The sequence below is a fragment of the Quercus lobata genome, chromosome 1, assembly GCF_001633185.2.
Source record: "Quercus lobata isolate SW786 chromosome 1, ValleyOak3.0 Primary Assembly, whole genome shotgun sequence".
In the NCBI taxonomy this organism is placed as follows: domain Eukaryota; kingdom Viridiplantae; phylum Streptophyta; class Magnoliopsida; order Fagales; family Fagaceae; genus Quercus; species Quercus lobata.
The window spans coordinates 41,455,663-41,478,937 of record NC_044904.1 but is presented as its reverse complement, the minus strand read 5'-3'; the positions used below and the strand labels follow the sequence as shown (position 1 = coordinate 41,478,937).

The 23,275-nt window shown below is 38.1% G+C and overlaps 2 protein-coding genes across 3 annotated transcripts; both read right to left on the bottom strand.

The window, feature by feature from the left end:
• Positions 1 to 3,980: 3,980 nt before the first annotated feature.
• On the bottom strand, positions 3,981 to 21,519 carry LOC115990358 (caffeoylshikimate esterase). 2 transcript variants are annotated; one of them, XM_031114194.1, is made up of 8 exons: positions 21,148 to 21,519; positions 20,974 to 21,003; positions 20,515 to 20,644; positions 20,232 to 20,378; positions 19,981 to 20,111; positions 5,860 to 5,997; positions 4,877 to 4,975; positions 3,986 to 4,737 (listed from the first exon to the last, which is right to left on the bottom strand). In XM_031114194.1, exons 1-8 carry the CDS (start codon positions 21,439 to 21,441, stop codon positions 4,522 to 4,524), a joined length of 1,185 nt encoding a protein of 394 aa, XP_030970054.1. In that variant the 5' UTR covers positions 21,442 to 21,519; the 3' UTR covers positions 3,986 to 4,521. The 2 variants fall into 2 exon arrangements, with proteins under 2 accessions (XP_030970056.1, XP_030970054.1); XM_031114196.1 differs by lacking the exon at positions 5,860 to 5,997 and having other exon boundaries at positions 3,981 to 4,737.
• A 1,040-nt stretch (positions 21,520 to 22,559) lies between these two features.
• LOC115954029 lies at positions 22,560 to 22,967 on the bottom strand. Its single transcript, XM_031071886.1, has one exon. It carries the CDS (start codon positions 22,965 to 22,967, stop codon positions 22,560 to 22,562), a length of 408 nt encoding a protein of 135 aa, XP_030927746.1.
• Positions 22,968 to 23,275: the final 308 nt, after the last annotated feature.

The window sequence follows — 23,275 nt, the reverse complement described above, 5'->3', positions numbered from 1 at the left end:
TAATTGCTTTCCATGTTTGTTTGAATCTTTTGCCATGTTTAGTTTATTTTATAACATTTCCTTATGTGAATGTTTTAATTGTTATCTTCTTCCTTTTTAGTATAATATGATTGACTTGTATTTTATTTGTTTCCTTTTATATTGTGGTGTGATATTTAATTATTGGTGTCTTATTACTTTCCATGTTGTTTGAGTATTTTTTGCCATGTTTAGTTTATTTCATTTTCTTTCCTTGTGTGTTTTATTTAATTGACAACTTGCCATGTTTATTTTATTTTGTTTGTTTGTGTTTTATTTGTTCCCTTTTATATTGTGATATGTTTCTAACATGTTATGTGTGTTATTTCCTTAAGTGCATGACGTATGTTTAGGATAAGGATTAGGGCTCTCTTAATAAACTCTTTAATTAAATATGGCCTAGCAACACATAATGGAAGCCGGCCCACAAGCCGGGTGATTTTGGGTGCCTAACACCTTCCCAAGTTGTACCCAAACTTCGGACCCATAATTTGATACGTGGACCCATGTGTGTAAGTGATTGGCCCAATATGGTTCCTAGACCTAATCTAGGTGGCGACTCCATTAGTCCACAGGAGGCTCAAGTCATAAGAGGTACAAAATGCGATGTCTGCACCACTCCAACCACAAACCCCCCCTCCCTCAACGACCCACCATTGGACCCAACCGACCATTGCTTCACAACCACCAACCACAACCATCAATCTTTGTTTCACAAGGGAAATCGGAGAGATAGTGAGTGAAAGACTGATAGTTATCCACGGACCCACCTATCTAAGAGAAAGACACCAATCAGAGCTAGAGAGACCCACTAATTTGTAAAAATAGAGACATTGATCTAAGAGATACAAAGTTTGAGATGAGAGATCAGGAAGAAAAAAGAAGTAAGAAAAAAAGAGAGAGACAGAGAACGGGAAGAAGAAGAGAAAGAAAAAGAAAAGAGAGAGATCGAGAAGAAAGAAGAAGAAAAGAGAGTAAGATTGGGAAGAAAGAAGAAAAGAAATTTGAGAAGAAGAAAGATGTGGGAGAAAAAAAAAAGAAGTAGGAAGGAAACATCTGGGAAGGAGAAAAAAGAAAAGAAAGAATTAAAAGAAACAAACACACACCAACGCAAAGAGAGAAAAGGAGTGGGAGTTCTTCATGTTCTTCCAAAAAAAAAAAAACATTAATTGAATTCTTTTCTTTTCTTTTTTACAAAAATAAGAAGGTTAGAAATTTTTTTATTATTTTTATCTGATGTGGCTTTTTTTAATTAAATTTCTGACATGGAATTTTTAAAATGCCAAATATTTTTTTAAAATATTATTTTAATGGTCACGTTAGTATTTACTATGCTAATAATACTCTCTGTTTGCCACATAGGATATTTCCGTTAGTGAGATGACGGTAGGGACCAAAACAAAATCACTTTTTGATTTTAGGGATTAAAAACTGTAAAATTAAAAAGTAGGAATCAAAATAGAAATATGGCCAAAATGTAGGGACTAAAAATGAATTTTTGCCTAAAAAAATCAAAAAAAAAAAATTTTAATTGTTTTGTTTTTGTGAAAATTGGAATATAATTAAATACAATTATAAGAAGAAAAAAAAATCTCATTAAAAAAAAAGACATAAATAGAAACTATAGAGTACATAACATTCCAAACATCTACCAATAATTTGTGTACAACGTTAAAAAGAGATATGTGCAACGATTTCCTTCCTGGTGTAAATTTTAAAGGTGGCTAACTCAAACAACTAAAAAGTGATCAATGGCATAAGTAGTACTCATTTCCAATCCTAAGAGGTACGAAAACATTTTTAGTCTTTGAGATATTCCTATCATACTCTAACTGCTTACTAACTTAATCATTTGAGACTCCCCAAGACACTATTGTAAAGTTGAATTTATTCAACTATGTGTTTGCTTTATTCCGTGCCAAATTTGCTTGTAATTCACCATTTAGAAACTATGTATTTAAGTGGGAATAATATAAGGGTTACGTGTGAGAGAGTGTGAAGATTTGATTAAGAGTGTGCAACAAAAAGGTGACTCGCAATTGACTCGCGAGTGGTGACTTGCCAAAATGAAGCACACGTGTTAAGCATGCAGGAAGATGAAGAGTCAGGCCAGCTGGATCACTACAGGACAAAAAGTACATTCTAGCTGAGTCAGGTAACTGGCGATTGAAACTCGTGACTCATCCCAATCGCGAAGTGACTCGTCAGTGCACCATGTTTTGCTGAAAAATGACTTTTCACATTTCATCTTATACCCTACTATAAATACCCTTATACCCACGAAATGTAGAAAGCTTCCAGAGAGAATTTTGAGAAAGAAACCCTAGAGAAAAATAAGATTGATTTATTCACAATCTTATACATTTGATTCTCCAAATTCCTCTACTCTCACCCTCTCCATTGTCATACCCATGAGAGGATTATAAACCAAATCCTTACCTCACCAAATTCAGAGTAGTGAGAAGGTTCTTGGTGTTTGGGAAGCAGTTCAAGAGAGAACCAATTCATATTGGTTTATGCAATAGGCTAATTGCTGGATCCGGAAAGTTAGAGAAGACACGGTTCGGCGTAACCTTGTTGGAGCAAGAAACTTGGAGAGCGTAGGTGCATTTGGTAGATTAGGCTTGGAAGGTATATTGCTATTCATGTATCCTAACTGATTTTCTAGTGGATCATTTACCGCTTGGAGAGCGATGGAGAGGTTTTTCACCGAGTTCTTTGATTTCCTCTTTGATAACACATGTCAGTATTATCTTGTGTTTACATCTCTCTTTCTTTTACTATTAGCTTTTAATTTTTGCTGATTGTGATTATTTAATGGCTTAGAGTAGTTTGCTAATTTGGGTATTGCTTATATTTCATATTCCGCACATATATGTTTTTGGTATTTGTTGCAAGTATTCATTGGCTTAATAAACCCTCCGATTAACTCTCTTCCACCCCCCCCCCCTTCCCGCGCGCCCCCCTGCCTAAGACACTAGCAAGGTTTTGGTATTTGTTGCAGCTATTCGTTGGCTTAAGCAACCCTCTGATCAACTGTACCATTAGCTTGGCATCATTTGTGAGAAATTATTTTTCAGATAGAAAAAAAATCAGACAATTACAACTAGGAACATTATTTACAATAAAAGAAACTTCGATCAACAAATTGGAACCTCTTAGGTTCACGACAATTGTGTCTTTGCCCTGGATCGATACGTCTAGGAACCCATACAAGGGATGTAGGAGGTATTGTGGCAGAGGCAAGAACTCATGTGACGCATTACGCAGAACCAAGAACATGTTAAACAATCCCAACCTGCCACCTTAGTCAAGTAGAAGGCTAAGAGTGAAGCTCAAAACTTTTCTTAGAGGAATAATAAGCAAGGCGATCAGCCAGCTCCTTGTTAGTCAGAGGCCACGAGTAGAGTACATGAGCAACAACAATAGATGAATCTACTAAGGTACACAAAACGACTAACACCATTGATAGGCTAGTCCAAAAAACCGATCTACCCTTTGGTCTCTCGGGATAACTAGACTTTGAATTTCCATCTTTGAATAGAACGAAAAAGGATGCTATAGGGCAAATAAGAATATGAGCTTTTTCAACTTAAGGTTGGCTAATACCAAACGAAATGGGAAATGGAAAATGAACCAATTGTCCACTCATAACCTCCAAATCCAAGTCAAGCAGGATTCAGTCAAAGTCCCTAATATGAAGAGAATTGGTTAGAAGAAATGCTATGCACCAAAAATTCTCATAAATAGCCACATGATAAATTGTGGTTGCTTTGATATCATTTTTATATGGATCCATATTTTACACATTTTATTAGCACAACATATCACCTCAACAATTATGAAAATTGTCTATGAACTTATTGTTATGAAATCAAAACAAAATTGTTGTTAAGGTTTTAGGTACATCTAAAAAAAAAGAAAAAAAAGTTCTAGGTACGATCTCATTTATAGAAACGTTGTTCTCTTTAAATTATAGTAGAGACCCAGAATCAAAGTACACCTCCCCTTGGGTTGAAGGGGGTTTACAATTAACTATTAAGTGAAGGGTTACGAGGTCGTGCAGTCTAGTCTTCAGACAGGTACATTATATTATCTCATGGTGGTAGCTTGACCAACCCTGCTCGAACAATGGATTCTTACGCTTATTCAGATAGAAACGGGGGACAAAATATCTTACAGCTAATTAACTTTTGTCAAAGCTTTAGATTATTGTGCATCCCCATCACAAGACAGGTACATTTTTTTTAACAAATGGGGGAGGGGCCATGGGAGAAGTGAATAATGCAAGAGAGTTTTAGGTGCCTTTAGCCATATTTTTGTTGAAATGGTGTTTTGTTGAGCCTGCTACTAATGCTATTATTAGACTACAGGATCAAGGGTAGGGAGAGGGGGATGCAACAGAATAAATGATCTTCCATGTCATGTAACAGTATATAGCATAAGAAACAAAAATGGAAGAACTTGTCCATGGTGAGTGAAATACCAAAGGGGAACTTCTAGTTAAGAAGACACCCGGTAATCAAGCCAAGAAACAATATCATTGAGGACTGTAAATATTCTTTCATCAGGCTCCCCTTCCAGAATGCAGTGATATCCATCATCATAGAGTTTTAGGGTTTTGTCTTTGGTAGAGGCCTTCTCATAAAGAAATTGGCTCACTAATGGATCTGTCACCTTATCTGCAGCTCCATGAAGAATCAGCAATGGAGATGAAACCTGCAATACCTCTAATTGGTTTGAATCTTGTATATATAGAATAATATGCATGCCTATCTCAGGCAATAACAAAAGAAAACTATCCTCTCATGGATTATGACAAAGAAAGGGTCATAAAAAAACGCAAATGGAAACTGACCTTCTCCACTTGCTTCTCAATTTCACTTGTCACCTTCAAAAGTTCCACAGCAGTTTTCAATCGTGTTTGGTCTTTATAACAAATCACGTTGTAGACAGCCTAAAATACAAAATGCAAAAGCTATTACTCAAGAATCATTCCAGAGAACAATAAAAAAGTCTTTTAACATCTAGAAAAAAGAAGATAACTAGTAGTCTTTGTATGCTTTAATCTTTATAACTGCAAGAAGATACTCTCACAAATTTGAAACCTTATATGATTCTACATTCTTTTTATGCCTTTTGGCTGGACACAGATTTCCTAATGTTGTAGAATATTAAGTTAGTGAGGGTTTGTACTATGAGGAGTTAAATTGAGGGTTAGTACTAGTTACTTGAATGTTGATGCTAATGGTAGGACAATATCAGGGTATGAAAGACATGAGGAAAAGGTAAAAGTGAGATTGAGAAATTGTTTTTCTAGTCATCAAAAGCTTCGGCAATATCAGTTTAACTAAGGCTATGGGTTTATTTGTTACAGGAAGAGGAACAATGGCTTCTCTAGGGGCTTATCAGGTATTGTGAATGTAGCATCCAGAGAAAGGCACCTTTTATCCATTTGCTACATGTACTAACAAGTTCACGTGCCACCAAAAAAGAAACATTGACATTTACTGCCTGTTTCTTTACTGAAGATGTCCGTTGTTGATACATATGAAGTACAAACCAGTGTCCCTCAACCTAGGTGATTATCTTCCATATGAAATTCCCTCTACTTCTCAGCTTAAATGCTACTATAATCATACATATCCTTTAGACTGTATTTAGCAGCATGTAAAAGGTTCTAACATGTTCATTATCTTTCTGAGATCTTGCACATACACTAGTATACTTGTGAAGGTTTGACCAGTTGTTGGACCATATTGAAGTACAACACCATAGCCGTTTCAAATTTACAATACCATGCAAGTGCATTCATATCAAGTGAGTAAATAAAGGACAAACCATTTTCCTTTTCCTTAAGTCTCTGAAGGCTAGCTCAGCTAGATCTTTCTGTGGGAAGAGCTTTGCTTTTGGCAGGACGTTAGACATAAGGGTTAATACCTTCAGAACTGGAGCTGGAGGCTTCACTTCTTCTGCAATCTTAGTAGCAAGTCATGGTCAGCAAATTTTTCATTTGGTGAATGAAAGAGTACATTCATCCAGAAACATAATTTAGCCACGCAACTTCCTGAAACATCCTATTAGGGACGAGCACACAAAATCAAATTGTAGCCCCTCCCTAACACACACACATGGAAAGAGATCACTATCCTAATCATCATTTAGTGAGGATAATATGATGAAAAAGGTAATGTAAAGCCACATAAGATATCCCCCAGTGAAGAGTAAAGAAATAATATTTTGTTATTCTATCAAATCTTTTGTTAAAATGAAAACTAAAAAAATAAAGATTATCTTGAGGACTACAATTCATTGTTAAAAAAAAAGTTGTTAACACAACATATTTAGTGTGTGCCTATTTATATAGAAGGGATGTTTTAGCCCATTGAGTAGAAAGACATATTTATTGTGTATAAATTAGTAAAGAGGGATGTTTTAGACCATTGACTAGAAAATTAATTTAATTGCAAAAAAATTCACCATGTAGTCACAATGAAAAGACACTTATGCATTGCCATTCTTAACCCACAGGTAGCAGCTCATCTGCCCAAGAGGGAATACCTAGTTCTCACTTAGCACTTACCCAAAATGAAAAAGAAAAGGATTCACATCTCTATGACTATTATAACCAGGTGCACTGAGGGAAAAGGCAGTAAACCCAGAAACTGTACAATATTCTCGTCTCAACATGCAGAGGAAAGGAGACTTATATGAACTCAGTGCAATAACAAGTGCAAATGATACTACCACCATCTACAGACTGACTTGAGAGTCCTAACTTGGTGGCTAGGATAGAGGCTAATTGAGAAATGCCTCTACTGTCTCTCAACACCCAAAATGGACAACAATGGTCCTTCTCTGAAGATAGCTTTCAACTGGCAACCACAACCTGGAAATCCACAGGAACCATATGTGCAGACAGCCTATTGTAGGCTTCTACATGTGCCTAATTGCTTATATGATATCCTAGGCATTATATAAACTCTCCAAACTTATTTCTGTATTTTCTTCTCCTTCTCACTCTTACTACAGGTTAAGCCTCCTCTGAATCTCCATAATATCTTTTCCATATTGCCTCCTACACTAAAGAATTGTCAATCAGATTGAAATAGAAACAAGGAGGTTGTGTCAAAGCTTATTTCATAGTATATTCTCATGGATTATTGCTCATTGACTAGAGTGATTTCTAAAAGAATAACATGTTGAAGTGAGATTATGATGCCTCCTCCGCTGCCTCCTCCACCCCACCACCTTCCTCCACCCTACCCCACCACCAGGCGGCATCAACCTTCCCTTCACTTTTCCCTCCCATCTCTCCTTTTTTCCCACCACAGTTTTCATCACCTTTTAGTTTTCTCCCTTACCCTCAATTTTATCCCCCCCCTCTTTGCCCTTCCCTTTCCCACCACCTCAGTTGTCTAAACCTTCCCCTTCACAAGAATTCTCAGTGCCCAAAGCTCCCTCCATTCCTGCTGCCACACTAACCCCCATCAACCTTACCTACCAAACCATCCTCCCTACCCCCACCAATACTACCCAGTAAACCAGCCTCCCTAAATATCTTATCTGCTTCTTCCTCCTTTCATGGGGGCAGCAAGGGTTTTTTTCATATTGATGCAAAAAAAAATTTATTTTCCTTTGACGGTGGGCAGTCTGACTCATATGCTATTCATGAGAATTCGGAATATCAAGAGTTCTATTTGGGTAGGTCATAAAGGCATGGAATGGATACTCTCGTGTTTTGCTGATATACGTGATTGGGTTCCAGGAAAGGATTTTTTTTGTAAGAGATTCCGGGAAAACAATAAGTTGCTTGAATTTCGTGTTAGATCAAATGAGGCTGGTCTTTCTGTGGTTATAGCTATGTTTTTTGGTGGAGCTAGGCGAGGTTGTATTATGATCCCAGAAAGTATCAATCGGTTTGGGTGGACTTTGTTTCAAAAAGAATTGGGTGTTTTCCTCACAGGTGAGAAACCAAGGATGGGAGGGGTGATTCCAGATATTACTGGTGGTGCTGGTCCGGCCGATGGCGGTGGCTGAAATGGTCAAAAAATGCATAATTATGGGAATCTGTGGAAATCAAGATTTTTCGAAAATTTGGGAGTTAATTTGGGCAAAAACGTGATACAAGGAGATTCTACCGTTAATAGATCTGTTATTAGTGGCAGACCCACATGTGCTTTTAATTTTAAGTTGACTTCTGAAACTTTAGCTTTAAGAATCTTTAAACCTGAAGGAGGCAAATGTTGTGTTTCTTGGTTGAAGCCTATTAACCGTGGGCTTGGGGCTTCTTTTGTTTTAAACAACTCTCTAAAGCCCAATACCTCTGTTGGGCCAAATTTTGGTTATGGTTTTGGGAAAGAAATTATCCTAGCCTCCAAGGATCTCAAGGGTAAAGGCCCTTTAGTCTCTCTTTCTTTGGGTGTTTCATCGAAGAATCAGGAGTTTAGTTTGAGAGAAAGGATGACGGGCGAGAGTTCGAGGGATGCTGGGAGAGTACTGATGGGTGCTCATGGTGTTTCGACAGCCGAGACCTGTATGGAATGAGGCACAATGCCTCTGAGAAGCTTCTCGACTCCAACAAGGACAATTTTTCTTTGATTGACCCTGGTATCGAGTCGAGCCACAAAGTTGATACCCATGCAGTTAGAAACCCGGTAGTTCCTAATGGAGATGGATAGAAATTGTAGGGAAATTAACTTAATTCAAGGTAGTCACCCTCTATAGAGAGAGAGAGAGAGAGAGAGATGCACTAATGCACTAAGAAATTAGTTTATTCTTCAATTGATATCTAATGTTGAATTACAGTTATGTATTTATAGGAGACTAGTTCTAATCTCATTGGCCCACATAGCCTCATCCTATTAGTTCTATTATTCCCCATGTGCATTAATAATTCTAACATGTGCTAAATGTAATTAACATGCTTGGAATTGTAACTAACTAACTAAATCTCCATACAACAATTATTATTCATATGCTTATAACATTCTTAACACATGCTGTCTCGGTTTCAATGGCGATGGAGGCAATAATCAACGATGACATGCAGTTATCAGCATCCTTGGGTTGTACAGAATCGATTCTCACCTCTAACCAAACTGGGTAATGAGGTGTTTTTTGGGTCTGATGAGGGGGAAGAAATTGAGGAGGTTTTTAGTGAGTGTGGTCAACAGTGGGTTGCCCAACAAGCAAATGAGGTGCTTCCGAGCTCCGTGGATACTGTTGGGATACATCAACATGATTCGGAGGTATTTCTTCTTCTGTGGGATCACAATGGAGTCAATAAAAGTGGGTGTGATAGTTTGGAGAATGCAAATCGTCTTTTGGAGTGTGATCCTTTGGCTCTTTGGATCCTAATGAACTTAGAGAGGTATTATTGGATCAGGAAATTGCAAAGGGTGAACTTGGGGTGGTAGAGACAGAAAATTCGAAATGGGTTTCCCAGTTGTTGAAGAGTTTCTATAAATTAGTGGGTTTTCCTATTGTGAAACATGAAGCTCAGTGTGTGGCTTTGTTTCGCCATCTTGAACAGGAATGTATTGCTCTGAGAAATGATGGGGAGCCTAAACGTCCTGCATATTCAAGGAAGAAAGGTCTCAGAGAGCTTAGGGGGCTTGCTTCCACAGTGAATTATGATGGATTATCTTCTAGAAGGAGGAACAGAGGATCTTTGAATGGTTCAGGGGCTATTAGTGTTTATAAATGAATTTACGACTCTTTGTGGAATGTTAGGGGGCTTAACAACCCTCGAAAGCGAGAAGTTTGTAGGAATCTTCTTAAGGAATGGAAATGCAATATTGTCTGTTTCCAGGATTCTAAGTTATCCTCTATTGACGTTGCTGTTGTTCAGAGTCTCTAGGGTAGTCCTTTTACTAACTGAGTGGTTTTGGATGCAGTTCAGATAGCAGGAGGGGTTTTATTGGTTTGGGATAAGAGGGTTTTTGAAAAAGTTGACATTGTTGTGGGACAATTTTTTGTTAGTGTTTTATTGAAGGGGGTTGCGAATGGTTTTCTATGAACCTGTATAGGGGTTTATGGCCCTAATGACAATAGACAACGGGCATCTTTATGGGCAGAGTTGGCGTGTGTGTGTGCAAGGTGGAACATGGCATGGTGTTTAATAGGTGATTTCAACATTATTAGATATCCGAGTGAGAGACTTGGTTGTGATTCTTTCAGCCCACCTATGTTTGCTTTTTTTGATTTTATTGAGAACAATTATCTTATCGATTTACCTTTAGAGGAGGCTTCTTTTACCTGGTTTAGGGAATCTGAGATACCTTCTATGTCTAGAATTGACAGGGCTTTGGTTTCTTTGGATTGGGAGGATCATTTTGGGAATGTATCTCAAAGGGTGCTTCCTCAGGTTATTTCTGATTATTGTCCACTCTTGTTGGAAGCTAGTGGTTTTCGTCGGGGGCGTTGTGCTTTTAAATTTGGGAATATGTGGTTGAAAGCCGAGGGTTTTGTTGAGAGAGTTCAGCAATGGTGGAATGGGTTTTATGGGGTCTCCAAGTTTCATTTTAGCCCAAAAACTAAAGGCTCTTAAAGGTGATCTTAAGAAGTGGAATAGGGAGGAGTTTGGTGACTTGGCTTTTAGAAAAAAAAGTTTGTTGATTGAATTGCTGGGGTTGGATGCTATTTCAGAGGTGTGGAATCTTTTGAATGAGGAATAGTCTCACTGTATACAGAATAGAGAGGATATTGAATATTTAGCTTCCTTGGAGGAGATTTTTTGGAGACAAAAATCTTGTGTCTTGTTTGTGAAGGAGGGAGACAACAATACTCGTTTCTTTCACAGATTAGCAAATTCCCATAGAAGAGCTAATCAAATTAACAATATTGAAGTGGATAGGGTTGTTTATGAGGATGAGATGGAGGTGCGTTCTCAGGTTGTTCATTTCTACCAGGTTTTGCATCAAGAGGCTAAGATGCGGCGCCCATCTATGGATGGGTTGGATTTTTCTTGTATAGAGGAAGAAGAGAGGTTGTCTTTAGAGAGGGCATTCTCTAAGGAGGAAGTCATCCAGGTTTTGAAGGAAATGGAGGCACTCAGTCCGGATGGTTTCACTATGGCTTTTTTTCATAAATGTTGGAGTGTTGTGGAAAAGGATGTCATGGCTTTTTTTGAACATTTTCTTCGTCATTCTGTGTTTGAAAGGTCTATGAATGCCTCTTTTCTTTCTTTAATTCCTAAGAAGAGTAATGCTCTTAATATTAAAGATTTTAGGCCCATTAGTTTGGTGAGCAGTATGTATAAACTTTTATCTAAAGTTTTGGCTAATAGATTGAGGGCGGTATTGGACAATCCCATCTTTGAGTCTCAAAATTCCTTTGTTGGTGGGAGGCAAATTTTGGATTCAATGCTCATTGCCAATGAATGCCTAGATAGCAAGTTGAAGAGTCGTGTATCGGGTGTGGTTTGCAAGCTTTTTTGATAAGTAATAAAAATATATTAAAAAGAAGAGGGGTGTCACCTAAGTATACAGGAAGAATACATCAAGGACAAATACAAATCAAGTGCATAAAGTACAAAAGTCCATGAAACCATGGACTAAAGAAAAAGACCAAAGCCAAACACTATAACCCAATCCAGAAGAGTCTTAGGGAAGAAGAGTTTAAGATCTGCAACTAATCTCTCTAAATCCTCAAAATGCCGGTTATTCCTCTCCCTCCAAATACACCACATCAAACAATGGAGCACAACCATCCAAATAACAGAATTCCGATGCCTCCCCAACTTTCCTTGCCAACAACCCAACAAATCCACCATTGTTTTCGACATAACCCAATGAATACCAAACAGAGTAAACACCATAGACCATAAATCAAAAGCAATAGAGCAATGGATGAGAAGGTGGTCAACAGATTCCCCATTTCTTTTACACATACAACACCAATCCAAAATCAAAATCTACCGTTTTCTAAGATTATCAATAATCAAAATATTTCCCAAAACTGCAGTCCACACAAAAAAAGCAGCTCTAGAGGGGACCTTAGACTTCCAAATAGTCTCCTAGGGTAAAGACTGATCGAAACTATTAGTCAGCACCTGGAAATAAGAACGAACAGTAAAACCTTTACCCCTAACAGGTTTACAGCACATCTTATCGTCCCCAGCTCCTTTCAAAGAAGCTCCATAAATTCTAGACATTAAACTATAGAAGGATTCCAAATCCCTATCTTCATTGTATCTTCTAAAAGTTAGATCCCAAAAAAGAACACCATTTGGGAACTTCATCAACTCAACCACAGAGGCCTCCTTATTTTGACTTAAAGAAAAAGGTCTTGGATAGAGCGCACACAAAGAAGCGTCTCCACACCAAATATCCTACCAAAATCTAACAGTAAACCCAACCCCAACCTCTAATTGGATGTGACGAACAAAAGATGGCTAACCACGACTAAGAGACTTCTACAAACTTACACCATAAGGGCCAATAACGGGAAGAGAGCACCAACCTCCCTTTTCACAAACATATTTTGCCCCTATCACTCTCCTCCACAAGGCCTGTCGCTCATTCCCAAATCTCCATAACCACTTTCCAAACAAGGCTTTATTAAAACTTCTTAGACTTCTAATAGCTAAACCTCCAGAATGAAGAGGAGTGCAAACCGTGGCCCATTCCACTAGGTGAGTTTTTTTAACATCCCCCATACCACTCCAAAGAAAATTTCGTTGAAGTTGCTCAATACGGTTCGCAACCTCCACCAGGATAGGAAAAAGAGAGAGAAAATAAGTTGGAAGATTGGACAAAGTACTCTTAATAAGAGTAACTTTACTCCTTTTGAGAGATACAGTCGTTTCCAACCTGCTAACCTCCTCTCCACCTTCTCAATAATTAGATTCCAAATAGATCTATCTCTGACATTAGCACCCAAAGGAAGACCTAGATACTTCATTGGAAAGGAGCCTTGCTTGCACCCTAGCACATCCACCATATCTACTATATTTGGAACCACACCCACAAGGACCAATTTAGACTTACCCATATTAATATTCAGCCCAGAAACTGCTTCAAACCAAAACAGCACCAGCCAGAGAAACAGAATCTGACCAAGATCAGCATCACATAAGACCAGGGTATCATGGGCGAAGAGAAGATGGGACACTTGCAAAGAGTTTCCTGTAGGACCCACCCTAAAACTAGACATGAGCCCATCCCTCACTGCCTTATCCAACATTTTACTAAAAGCATTCATAACAATGACAAACAATAATGGGGACAACGGATCACCTTGTCTTATACCTCTAGAGCTTTCAAAAAAACCACACGGAGTTCCATTAATGAGAATGGAGAATTTAATAGTAGAGATGCACAAGAAAACCCATCTTCTCCATTTTTCATGAAAGCCACAACGATCCAACATATAAATGAGAAAGTCCCAATTCACACGATCATAAGCCTTCTCTACATCCAGCTTACACAACACCCCAGGAACTCCTAATTTTAGCCTACTATCCAAGCATTCATTGGCAATAAGAATAGAATCTAAAATTTGTCATCTTTTGACAAAAGCATTTTGAGATTCGTGAACAATATCACCAAGCACGATTTTCAACCTGTTAGCTAAAACTTTAGCAATAATTTTGTACACCCCTCCAATTAAACTAATTGGCCGAAAATCCCTTACCTCCACTGCATCAGATTTTTTAGGAATTAAAAAGATGAAAGTAGCATTCAATCTTTTCTCAAACTAAGCATTATCAAAAAAATACTGAAAAACCACCAAAAGATCAGTTTTGATAATGGCCCAACAAGTCTGAAAAAACGCTATAGGGAATCCATCAGGTCCAGGAGCTTTAGCATCATCAAAATCCATGTCCACTCCAAAAATCTCAGCTTCCTGAAAAGGTCTTTCCAACCAGCCAGCCTTATCCTCAGAAATCTTCAAAAAATTCAGCACATCCGGATGAGGACGAATGTGCTTATCTTTCGAGTAAAGACTTTTATAAAACCGAACAATACCCTCTTCAATAACTTCCTGATCTGATGTCAACACTCCACCAAAAATTAAACTACCAATACTGTTACTCCTATTAGAATTAGCTATCTAGTGAAAGAATTTCGTATTGCTGTCCCCCTCTCTTAACCATAGCACCCTCGATTTTTGTCTCCAACTAATCTCCTCCAACAAAGCCATCCTCTTAATCTCCAAGCGAATTCTCTCTTTATCACGCTTCTCATCATCAGAAAGAGACACCCTCTCCTCTTTAGCATCCAGGGCATTCAGATCATTCCATAGTTTAATTCTCTTAACGGTGACATTATCAAACTCGGTTTCATTCCAACTTTTTAGGTCCCCCTTTAAAGCTTACAATTTCATGGCAAACCTGTAACTTGGAGTTCCAAGAAAATGATACGAGTCCCACCAATTTTTCACCTTCTCCACAAAGTCATCCACTTGAAGCCACATGTTCTCAAAACAAAAAGGCCTACAACCCTTACGAATATCCCGCCCTCCAAAGAAATGGGAAAGTGGTCTGATAGAAATCTACCCAACCTTTTTTGATGAATATTTGGATAATGTCTCTCCCATTCTGAAGAAAAGAGGAAGCGATCTATCCTAGAGCCAGACAGAGAGTTTGACCAAGTGAAACTACCACCCTCCAAAGGGATATCCAATAACCCATTAAAAGAGATGAAGCCAGAAAAATTATGCATACCCTGAGTGAAGTTCTTTGCCCCCAAACGTTCGGAAGGAAATTGAATTGCATTAAAGTCGCCACCCACACACAAAGGCAAATTCTACCAACTATAAAGACCTAAATACATTAGGACCATACACACCAGAGAAAGCCCATTCAAAATTATCTCCCACATTCCTAAATCTACAAGACACAGAAAAATCGCCCACAGCTTCTTCCAACTTCTCCACCACCCTCCTATCCCACATGACCAAAATCCCACTTGATGTGCCTATTGAGCTCAAGTATACCCAATCAACATGATGACAACCCCAAATACTTTTAATAAATCCCCTAGTGATAAGCTTCATCTTAGTCTCTTGCAAGCAAATGACATCAGCTCTCCAAATTCTAATAGGGTTCCTAATTTGGAGTCTTTTATCCTTCTCATTTAGCCCCCTCACATTCCAGGAGATTATCTTCAAATTCATTGGGACACAATCAGAGCCCTTTCCCTATTGGAACCTCTAGCTTTACCAGATGCAGAATCATAATTAATAGAGCTCACCAAGCTCCTCAACTCCCTTAAACCCTTACCTCCACCCTTTGTTTTTTTACTCAAAGCATTCACTGTAGCCCTTTGTCTAATTTTCTCAACAGCCAAGAGGAAATTAGATGCAAGTTCTTCCAAACCTTCAACTGGAGTCTCCAAAAACGAGCCGAACACCTGAAACTTGCTCTAAAACCATGGTGACAAACTAGAATGAATTCTAAACTGACCATCTTCCAAACAGCCAGATATGTTATCGACTTTTTGGGTCTCAATAGACTTCGACATAGCTAACGGAGTCACATTTAAAGGTTCTGAAATATCCGAACCTCATCAATCAAATTCAACCATCTCACCACCTTCTGACCAACTCTCCGAGTCTACATCCTCCACCATCACCCCATCCCCCTCGGATTGTACTGCTAAAGGCCTCGAAGAATTTCTTGAATAATCCATGGCCACAAGCTCGTCCAAAACAAAGCCCTTAAAAAAGCCTGAAGGCTGTCTCTCAATCCCCATCGGCACCACCACCCTCTTCCCATCACCAAGTTCTAATCCCCACTTGTCCGAGAAGCCCCTTAAATTATTCTAGTCCACAGCATTATCAAGTAAAAGATGCTTGATCTGTTGCTGTACCAGCCCACTATCGACAGCGGAATTAGACTCTGAAACCACCATATTGGTGCAAGATGATATTTGTGGAGTGGAGACTAAATCAGCATGTGGGTTCTCAGTTTTCTCAAAATTACGCACCTCGTTGACTAGAACTGGTTCCGAAAGAGGGGTGGGAGCAGGATTAAGCACTTGTGGTTCCAAAAAAACGAAACTAACCTTTGGGTTTTGGATTGCAGACTCATATTTGCCAATATTAGAGCATGCAACAACATCAGCATCTGAAGAAGTCACCACCATGTTCACCGGCACCACCTCGGTAGGGATGAGTCTTGGGGTCAACTTGGGAGAGAGATGAGTCACACGGCACAGATGGAAGCACAATTGAAGGACTCCTCACGTGATTGTCCTATAAAGAAGAGGCTGGCTACTAGGCTTTGGGCTTTTGAACAGACCCAATATGGCCCAAGAAGCTGCCACGGGGCTTCCAAGCAAGTTTAAATATGGGCCTGTTCTCTCTAGCAGGGGCTGGCTCTTTAGTAGGAGCTTGCTGGCCACTGGGCTTTAAGCCCACTTCCTTGACCTCTAAAAAAAATAACACCCCACTTCCCCTCAAACCCACGTTCCACACAGAGACAAATATCCAAGGTCAACTTCCCTTTAATACCATTGGTAACGATGCCATTTATAACAGACGTGACTTCTGCCCCAAACCTAGCAGTTTCTTTTCCAAGAAGATAATTGCTGAGATCACAAAGATTATCACTGGAATTTGGGATTTTCAAATTTTGAAGTTCCAAAAATTTCTCCTTCCCTTTATTCACAAAGCCATAGTTCCTTTGCCACCCCTCTGGCACCACCACAGCAGGAAGCTTGTGTTCATCGTTTCTGATTCCAATGATACCATAGTTTTTCTGCTACCCCTCCTATACCACCACAATAGGATGCTTGGGTTCACCGATTCTCATCCCAGAAAGTCCCTGTCGAAGAAGAGAATCTTCTAATGTCTTCCGAAGGTGAAGACCAAAACCACCCCACCCTCTCCCCAATTTTCCTTCTGGTATCACTATGGACCCTCTATGTCGTCCATGAATGAGTTCAGAAATAAGCAAAAAGTTTCCACAAGCATTGGACCCCAACTGAATAATAAAAATCTTATTTCCTTCCCTAAACGTTCTAGAGAACTACACAGGAGATAGCTTAGATGCCAACTCTTCCACATTAAACAACAGCCTTTTGGCACTCTCCTTCCCCAAAGTGACAAAGCGTGAAGAATCTCGACCTTTTTCAAGATTACGTAATAAATAATATTATTTTTTGATAGGTAATAAATAAAAAGTACCACCTTCTTCAACAGAAAATTCAAAAGTTTTGGACTCAACAAAGAAAAACGTGGACCCTCCCATAGGAACAAACACTGTAGTTGGAAGTTCCTACTGTAGTTGGACTCAACACCCTCCTACTGTTGTTTGCAAGCTTGACATTGAAAAAGCCTACGATCATGTTAATTGGGATGCTTTGTTCTATCTTTTGGATATGATGGGTTTTGGGGTGAAATGGAGTGGGTGGATAAAGGCTTGTGTGACTTCAGTCCAGTTTTCAGTTCTAGTGAATGGTTCCCCTGAAGGTTTCTTTGGAAGCTCTTGAGGTTTGAGACAAGTGATCCTTTATCCCCTCTGCTCTTCCTTTTGATTATGGAGGTCTTAAGCAAGATTCTGAGAAAAACCGAGGAATGTGGTCTGCTTCATGGTTTTCATGTGGGACCAATGAACTCTGTTGGTGTGCGCATTTCTCATTTGTTGTTTGTAGATGACACTATTTTATTTTGTGATGCTTCTAGGGATCAGTTGTTGTCTATAAGGTTGGCCTCATCGTTTTTTCAAGCTTTTACAGATTTGAAGGTTAATACAGGGAAAAGTGAGATTGTCCCTCTTGGGAAGGTGAATAATTTGGATGCTTTGGCTAATATCCTTAGTTGCAGGGTGGGCAGCTTGCCTATGAAATACTTGGGGATGCCACTTGGTTCATCATTCAAGACAGCTTCTATTTGGAATCTCATTTTGGAGAAGATACAGAAGAAATTATTAGGATAGAAACACATTTATTTATCCAAGGCTGGTAGGCTCATTTTATTGAAGAGCATTCTTTCTAGCCTTCCTCCTTATTTTCTATCGTTATTTACTATTCCTATAGTTGAGGCTGCTAGGCTGGAAAGAATCCAAAGAAACTTTTTATGGGGATCATTTGAAGGGAGCTTCAAATACCCTTTGGTGGCGTGGGATAAGGTTTGCTCACCTATTGAAATGAGAGGTTTGGGGATAAGAAATGTGGTGTCCTTTAATCAAGCTTTATTAGGGAAGTAGTTGTGTAGATACGGGCTTGAAGTTACTCATCTTTGGCAGAGGGTTATATCCACTAAATATGGGGAGGGTCAAGGGGGTTCGAGCGCTAAAATTTGTAGGAGAACTCATGGGTGCAGTTTGTGGCTAAGTATTAATGAAGGGTGAGAAAGCTTCTCTTAGCATTTTTCCTTTCTTGTGGGTGATGGTACCCGGATTCGTTTCTGGCATGATAGATGGGTTGGGGTTGATCCCCTTAAAATCCTCTACCTTGAGTTATATGTGATTTCAGTGAATAAGGAAGCTTGTATTTCTGATGTTGTGAGTCATCAAGAGGGGGATGATGTTAGATTTTGGAACTTGAGATTTTATAGGGATTTCGAAGATTGAGAGCTTGCTGCTACTTTTTCTCTTCTTGATTTTATTCAAGCTCATCTTCCACGTGGAGTAGGCAGCGATTCTTTGTGTTGGGGTCTTAATAGAAATGGTAAGTTTGATACCCGTTCCTTTTACAATGAGTTAAGGACAACTCCCAACTCTATCTTCCCTTGGAAGGGAATTTGGAAAGCAAAGGTTCCCAAAAGGGTGGCTTTTTTTCTATGGACAGCAGCTCATGATCACATTCTTACATTGGATAATCTCATGCTTAGAGGTCACCCTTTGGCAAATCGGTGTTGTATGTGCCAATGCAGTGGAGAATCTATGGATCATCTCCTTATTCACTATCATGTGGCGAATTCTTTATGGGTTTTTATCCTTTAGGCCTTTGGTATTCAATGAGTCTTGCCTAGCTCTGTGGCAAAATTATTATTTTGTTGGAATCATTGGCTTGGGAAACATGATTTAGATATTTGGAATTTAATCCCAGGATGTTTGATGTGGACTGTATGGATGAAGCGTTATTGTCGGTCCTTTGAAGATTCGGAGAAGCCTTTGGTTGAGTTAATAGGCCTATGCCAAAGAAGTCTTTTAGATTGGTCTCGATGCTGGGGTTTAACAGAATGTTCTTCTATTGTTTAGTTTTTTTCTTCTCTTAGTTTAGTCCCTTGATTGTTTTCTGTGGTGTTCTGTTTTGTGCTTTGCTGTGTTCATTCTCACGAACACATTGTACATTTCTTTTTCCATTTTCATCAATAATAATTCTTATATTACCTATCAAAAAAAAAAAAAAAGGGAATAGAAACAAGGAATATTCCTACAGAGCAGGCAATGACCTAAGGTGCTTAAGAAACTACAAAAACCAAGAACAAGAAGTTGACCAAAAAGAAACAGACAGTGAAACAATGAAACCTTAGCAATGAACACTGACACTGTTGTGTGATTTTAAGTGCTACATAACATGATAGCAAAGTTGTTGTAGATCTTATTCATGTTCGTTCTCTTTTTCATTGTTCCTTTTTTCCCCCTTGTAGATGAATTATGACATAAGCTGGAAGTAACATATAAATCATAAATGGTACCTCCTGGTTTGAGAATGACTTTAATTTCCCACTTTTTATGAACTGCACTGCTAGAGATGATTAACTTCTTACTAATAATTAGATATGATATGAAACAGATTATGAAACTTCAAAAGGGAACTTAATCAAAACGTCACACAAGAATGAGTTAGCCAGTGTCAGTGTGGTTTGATTAGTTAAAAAATTAGCAGGCTAGTTTCCAAAGTAAATAATTTCTACATATTCAGACAAAACATAGAAATGTAAGCCAAGAGATAATGGGGACCTTCAAATATAAATTTTGAATGATCATAAATTGACAAAATAGTTTAGTAATACTCTGGATTTCACTTTAACTATTGACCATGTACGGTAGTAGGATGGACTTACTTTACACATTGGGGCTACAAGGATGACTCCATCCCATCCAAGGGGTTCCTTGAGATGAACTTTAAGAGCAACAGCTCCACCCATGGACTGTCCTAACAAAAAGTGTGGCAATCCTCTCAATTCAGGTCTTCCTTCCAATCAAACATAAAACACAATCAGCAACAACATTTTGTTAATTAAGTTCACCAAATCTATTAATGAAGCAATTAATGATGGGGATGCTGATTCTACGACAGTTTAGAAAGTTGCACCTTTTATTTTTGTATAATTTTCTATAACATTATCAACTAATTGATCAAAACTTGGGATGTAACCGTGCAATCCATCAGAAAGGCCAAAACCAGGGTGGTCCAAAGCATAAACACCATATCCAGATGCAGCAATTCGCTTGGCAATACCTGAAATCCCAAACTCACCATACATCACATAAAAAGCCTTAAAATTCGGTTTGCATATACCAATCTAGAGTAAACAAAAAATAGCAACATAAGGTATAGGGCTATTCCCAATTATTTTATGAATATGATCGCAAACCTTCAAAGAAGAATGTGCAAGTATCACCATATCCATGGCAGAAACATAAAACACCTTTGATGGGAACACCAGACTCTGGCATCCAGCTTTTACAGAAAATTTGCAACCCCTTTGAGTTCCTCTCATACCACTACAAACCCATTAATAATTGACAGTCACATATTTTATAATAACAATAATTTTTTTTTTAAAACACTACAATCTCACTAGCCTTTCAGTCTCCACTTAGTTGCTAAGAAATGAAGAAATTGATAAGAAAATAGGCATTTGAACCTAATGTGTTGAACACAATGAGTGGATTTTTCCAAATTTCAATTCCTTGCATCCTTATTAATAGCAAATAATTATAATATTTAATATACTAACATTCCTCAGAAATTTATAAAAAATAAAAACTTTTTTATTTTGATTGTTTGCAAAATACTTTGTCTCAGTTTTAAAATAAGCAGCATTGCTTACCTCCTCAGCTCTGATTCCAGTAGGAGCCATCTATCCACCAATCAAAACCAATTGGCATTCACAACAAAAACCCAGAACAAAAAACAAAAAAGAATCATTAACTGAAATAATATACTAACCCAGAAGCAACGAAGATCAAAACTATGATCATGGTGGAGGAAAAAAAAAACCAACCTTGAACAAGCAATGATCAAGCTGCTGTTGGACTTCCACGAAGGCAGAGCGGACCCTTCTGCGACAGGAAGCGAAATCCAAGTTTTGGGAAGCGATCGCATTGAGCTCCTTGCTTACGCCTTCGATTGGTGACCTTTGCTTGGCTGTGACTGTAAAGTGAGGCTTTGGGTTGGTTTTGGGACAAGGAAAAATGGGTTTGTATTGCTTTCTAGGAAGGCTGAAAGGAGAGATGGGTTTTCCAGGAAAAAGAGAGAGCTCCGGCGATCGGAATTTAAGAGTGAGAGAGAGGTCCATGGCTATGAACAGTGAACACTAGCGTAAAACCAATAAATTTGCTTTGTTTTGCACTGTTACTCTTTTCCAACACAGACAGCACTTTCTTTGTTAAGTACCGCTTCCCATGTCTTGTGGACCACGTGGGGAATAAAATAGAATCAGTTGATTCCTGAACTAAAAACCAAAAAAAAAAAAACGTGGGATTTTTTTTTTTTTTTAATTGTTCTAGAAACTAAAAAGTAAAAAGAATATTTCCAGCCTTTATTAAATATAAAATAAGATATTTTTTAAAAAGATAGAAAGAAAAAAAAAGGGAAAACTTTTCCCCTATTTTAGGTAATTCACAATTTTTCCTTTAGGTATGAAACCAATCAATTTATGTTTTGGAAATCAGTAAATACCTGTTACTCTTACAATTAAACGTTAGTTTTTGATTTTTGGAATATTTTACTGGGTAAAGTCTAAAATATCCATAACTAAATATAAAAATGTCAAAAATACCCCCAATGTCTAAAAAATTCTTGGTACTTGGTAGTACCTTTATCCTAAGCATTAGATTTTTTTTTTTTTTTTTTGGGTATTTTGGGCTAAAGCCAAGTATTACTAAGACTTTTTAAAAATATCCAATTTTTTCCCTAAAGACAAAAGACACTTAATACTGTTTTACAATTCCCTATTCCTCTAAGCCCTCTACTTCACTAACTGCATTATGAAAATGATATGCACATGGGAGTATTTTAGTAGTTAATGGTAGATAAATAGTAACTAGAAATGCAAAAGGAAACAAGAAGAATAATGGAAATCTAAGACTTTTGAGATTCTTTGTTGAATTTTTTTACTATCAAAAAACCTTATAAGAATGTCAGTGCACAACTAACAACCTTGTAATTCAATGATATAACATACTCTCTTTTATTCGAAGAACCAATAGTTGAATCTCACCTCTTCCATCATTGTAGTTTATTGAATTATCATAAAAATATATATTATTTACAGAGATTTTATGATTTATTTATTTATTATTATTATTATTATTATTTTTTTTGAAGAAGGAAGAATTGAATAAGTTTTATTAATCAACGGTTGGCTAGATCAGCTTGCATAACATAAAAAGAAGGTGATGGAACATCCTCCATTCACACTGCATAATCTATGACATTTAAGGAATGCCTTGCCAAACTATAGACAATTTTATTACCTTCCCTCCTAACATGAGAGTATAGTAATTTAGTGAAAAAACTAGAGAATAAAGTTGCATCCTGCAAGATTAATGCTACTGACCCCATGGCGGAACCATCTGTCTTTAGTTCATTAACAATAATCTCCAAGTCACCCTCCATAACCATTTCTTTTAATCCAATTTTTGCTCCAAATTCCAGGGCTCGGACCACTGCTAGAGCCTCCACCTCAAGAGGTTGGTAAGCTCGGGGAAGCTGCTGGGATAGAGAGGCAATAACCAAGGCTTTAGAATTTCGGATGACAACCCTGACACCGCTTCTGTTTTCCTTTTGAAAAACTGCACCATTGAAGTTGATTTTCAGCATATTAGTTAGAGGAGGTTTCCACATAATCTTGGGCTTCGAATAGGGAGGCGATATGGGGGGGGATTATCGCTGTGAACTCTTCCAAGCATTCTTTAGATACCTGGGCAATGCGATACACGTTGCAGCAAGGGGTATGCATCCTTACTTGATTTCTTTGGTTCTAGATGGACCAAGCTATCATAGCAAAGAGTTTCAGGTTTGAGTGGTTGGTCAAAATCCATGATAATAGTTCTTTATAGTCTGCAAACTGCCTGGTGCTTCAAAATTTCCATTCTGCATAAGATGTCTAAACCGGGTCCAACTCATTA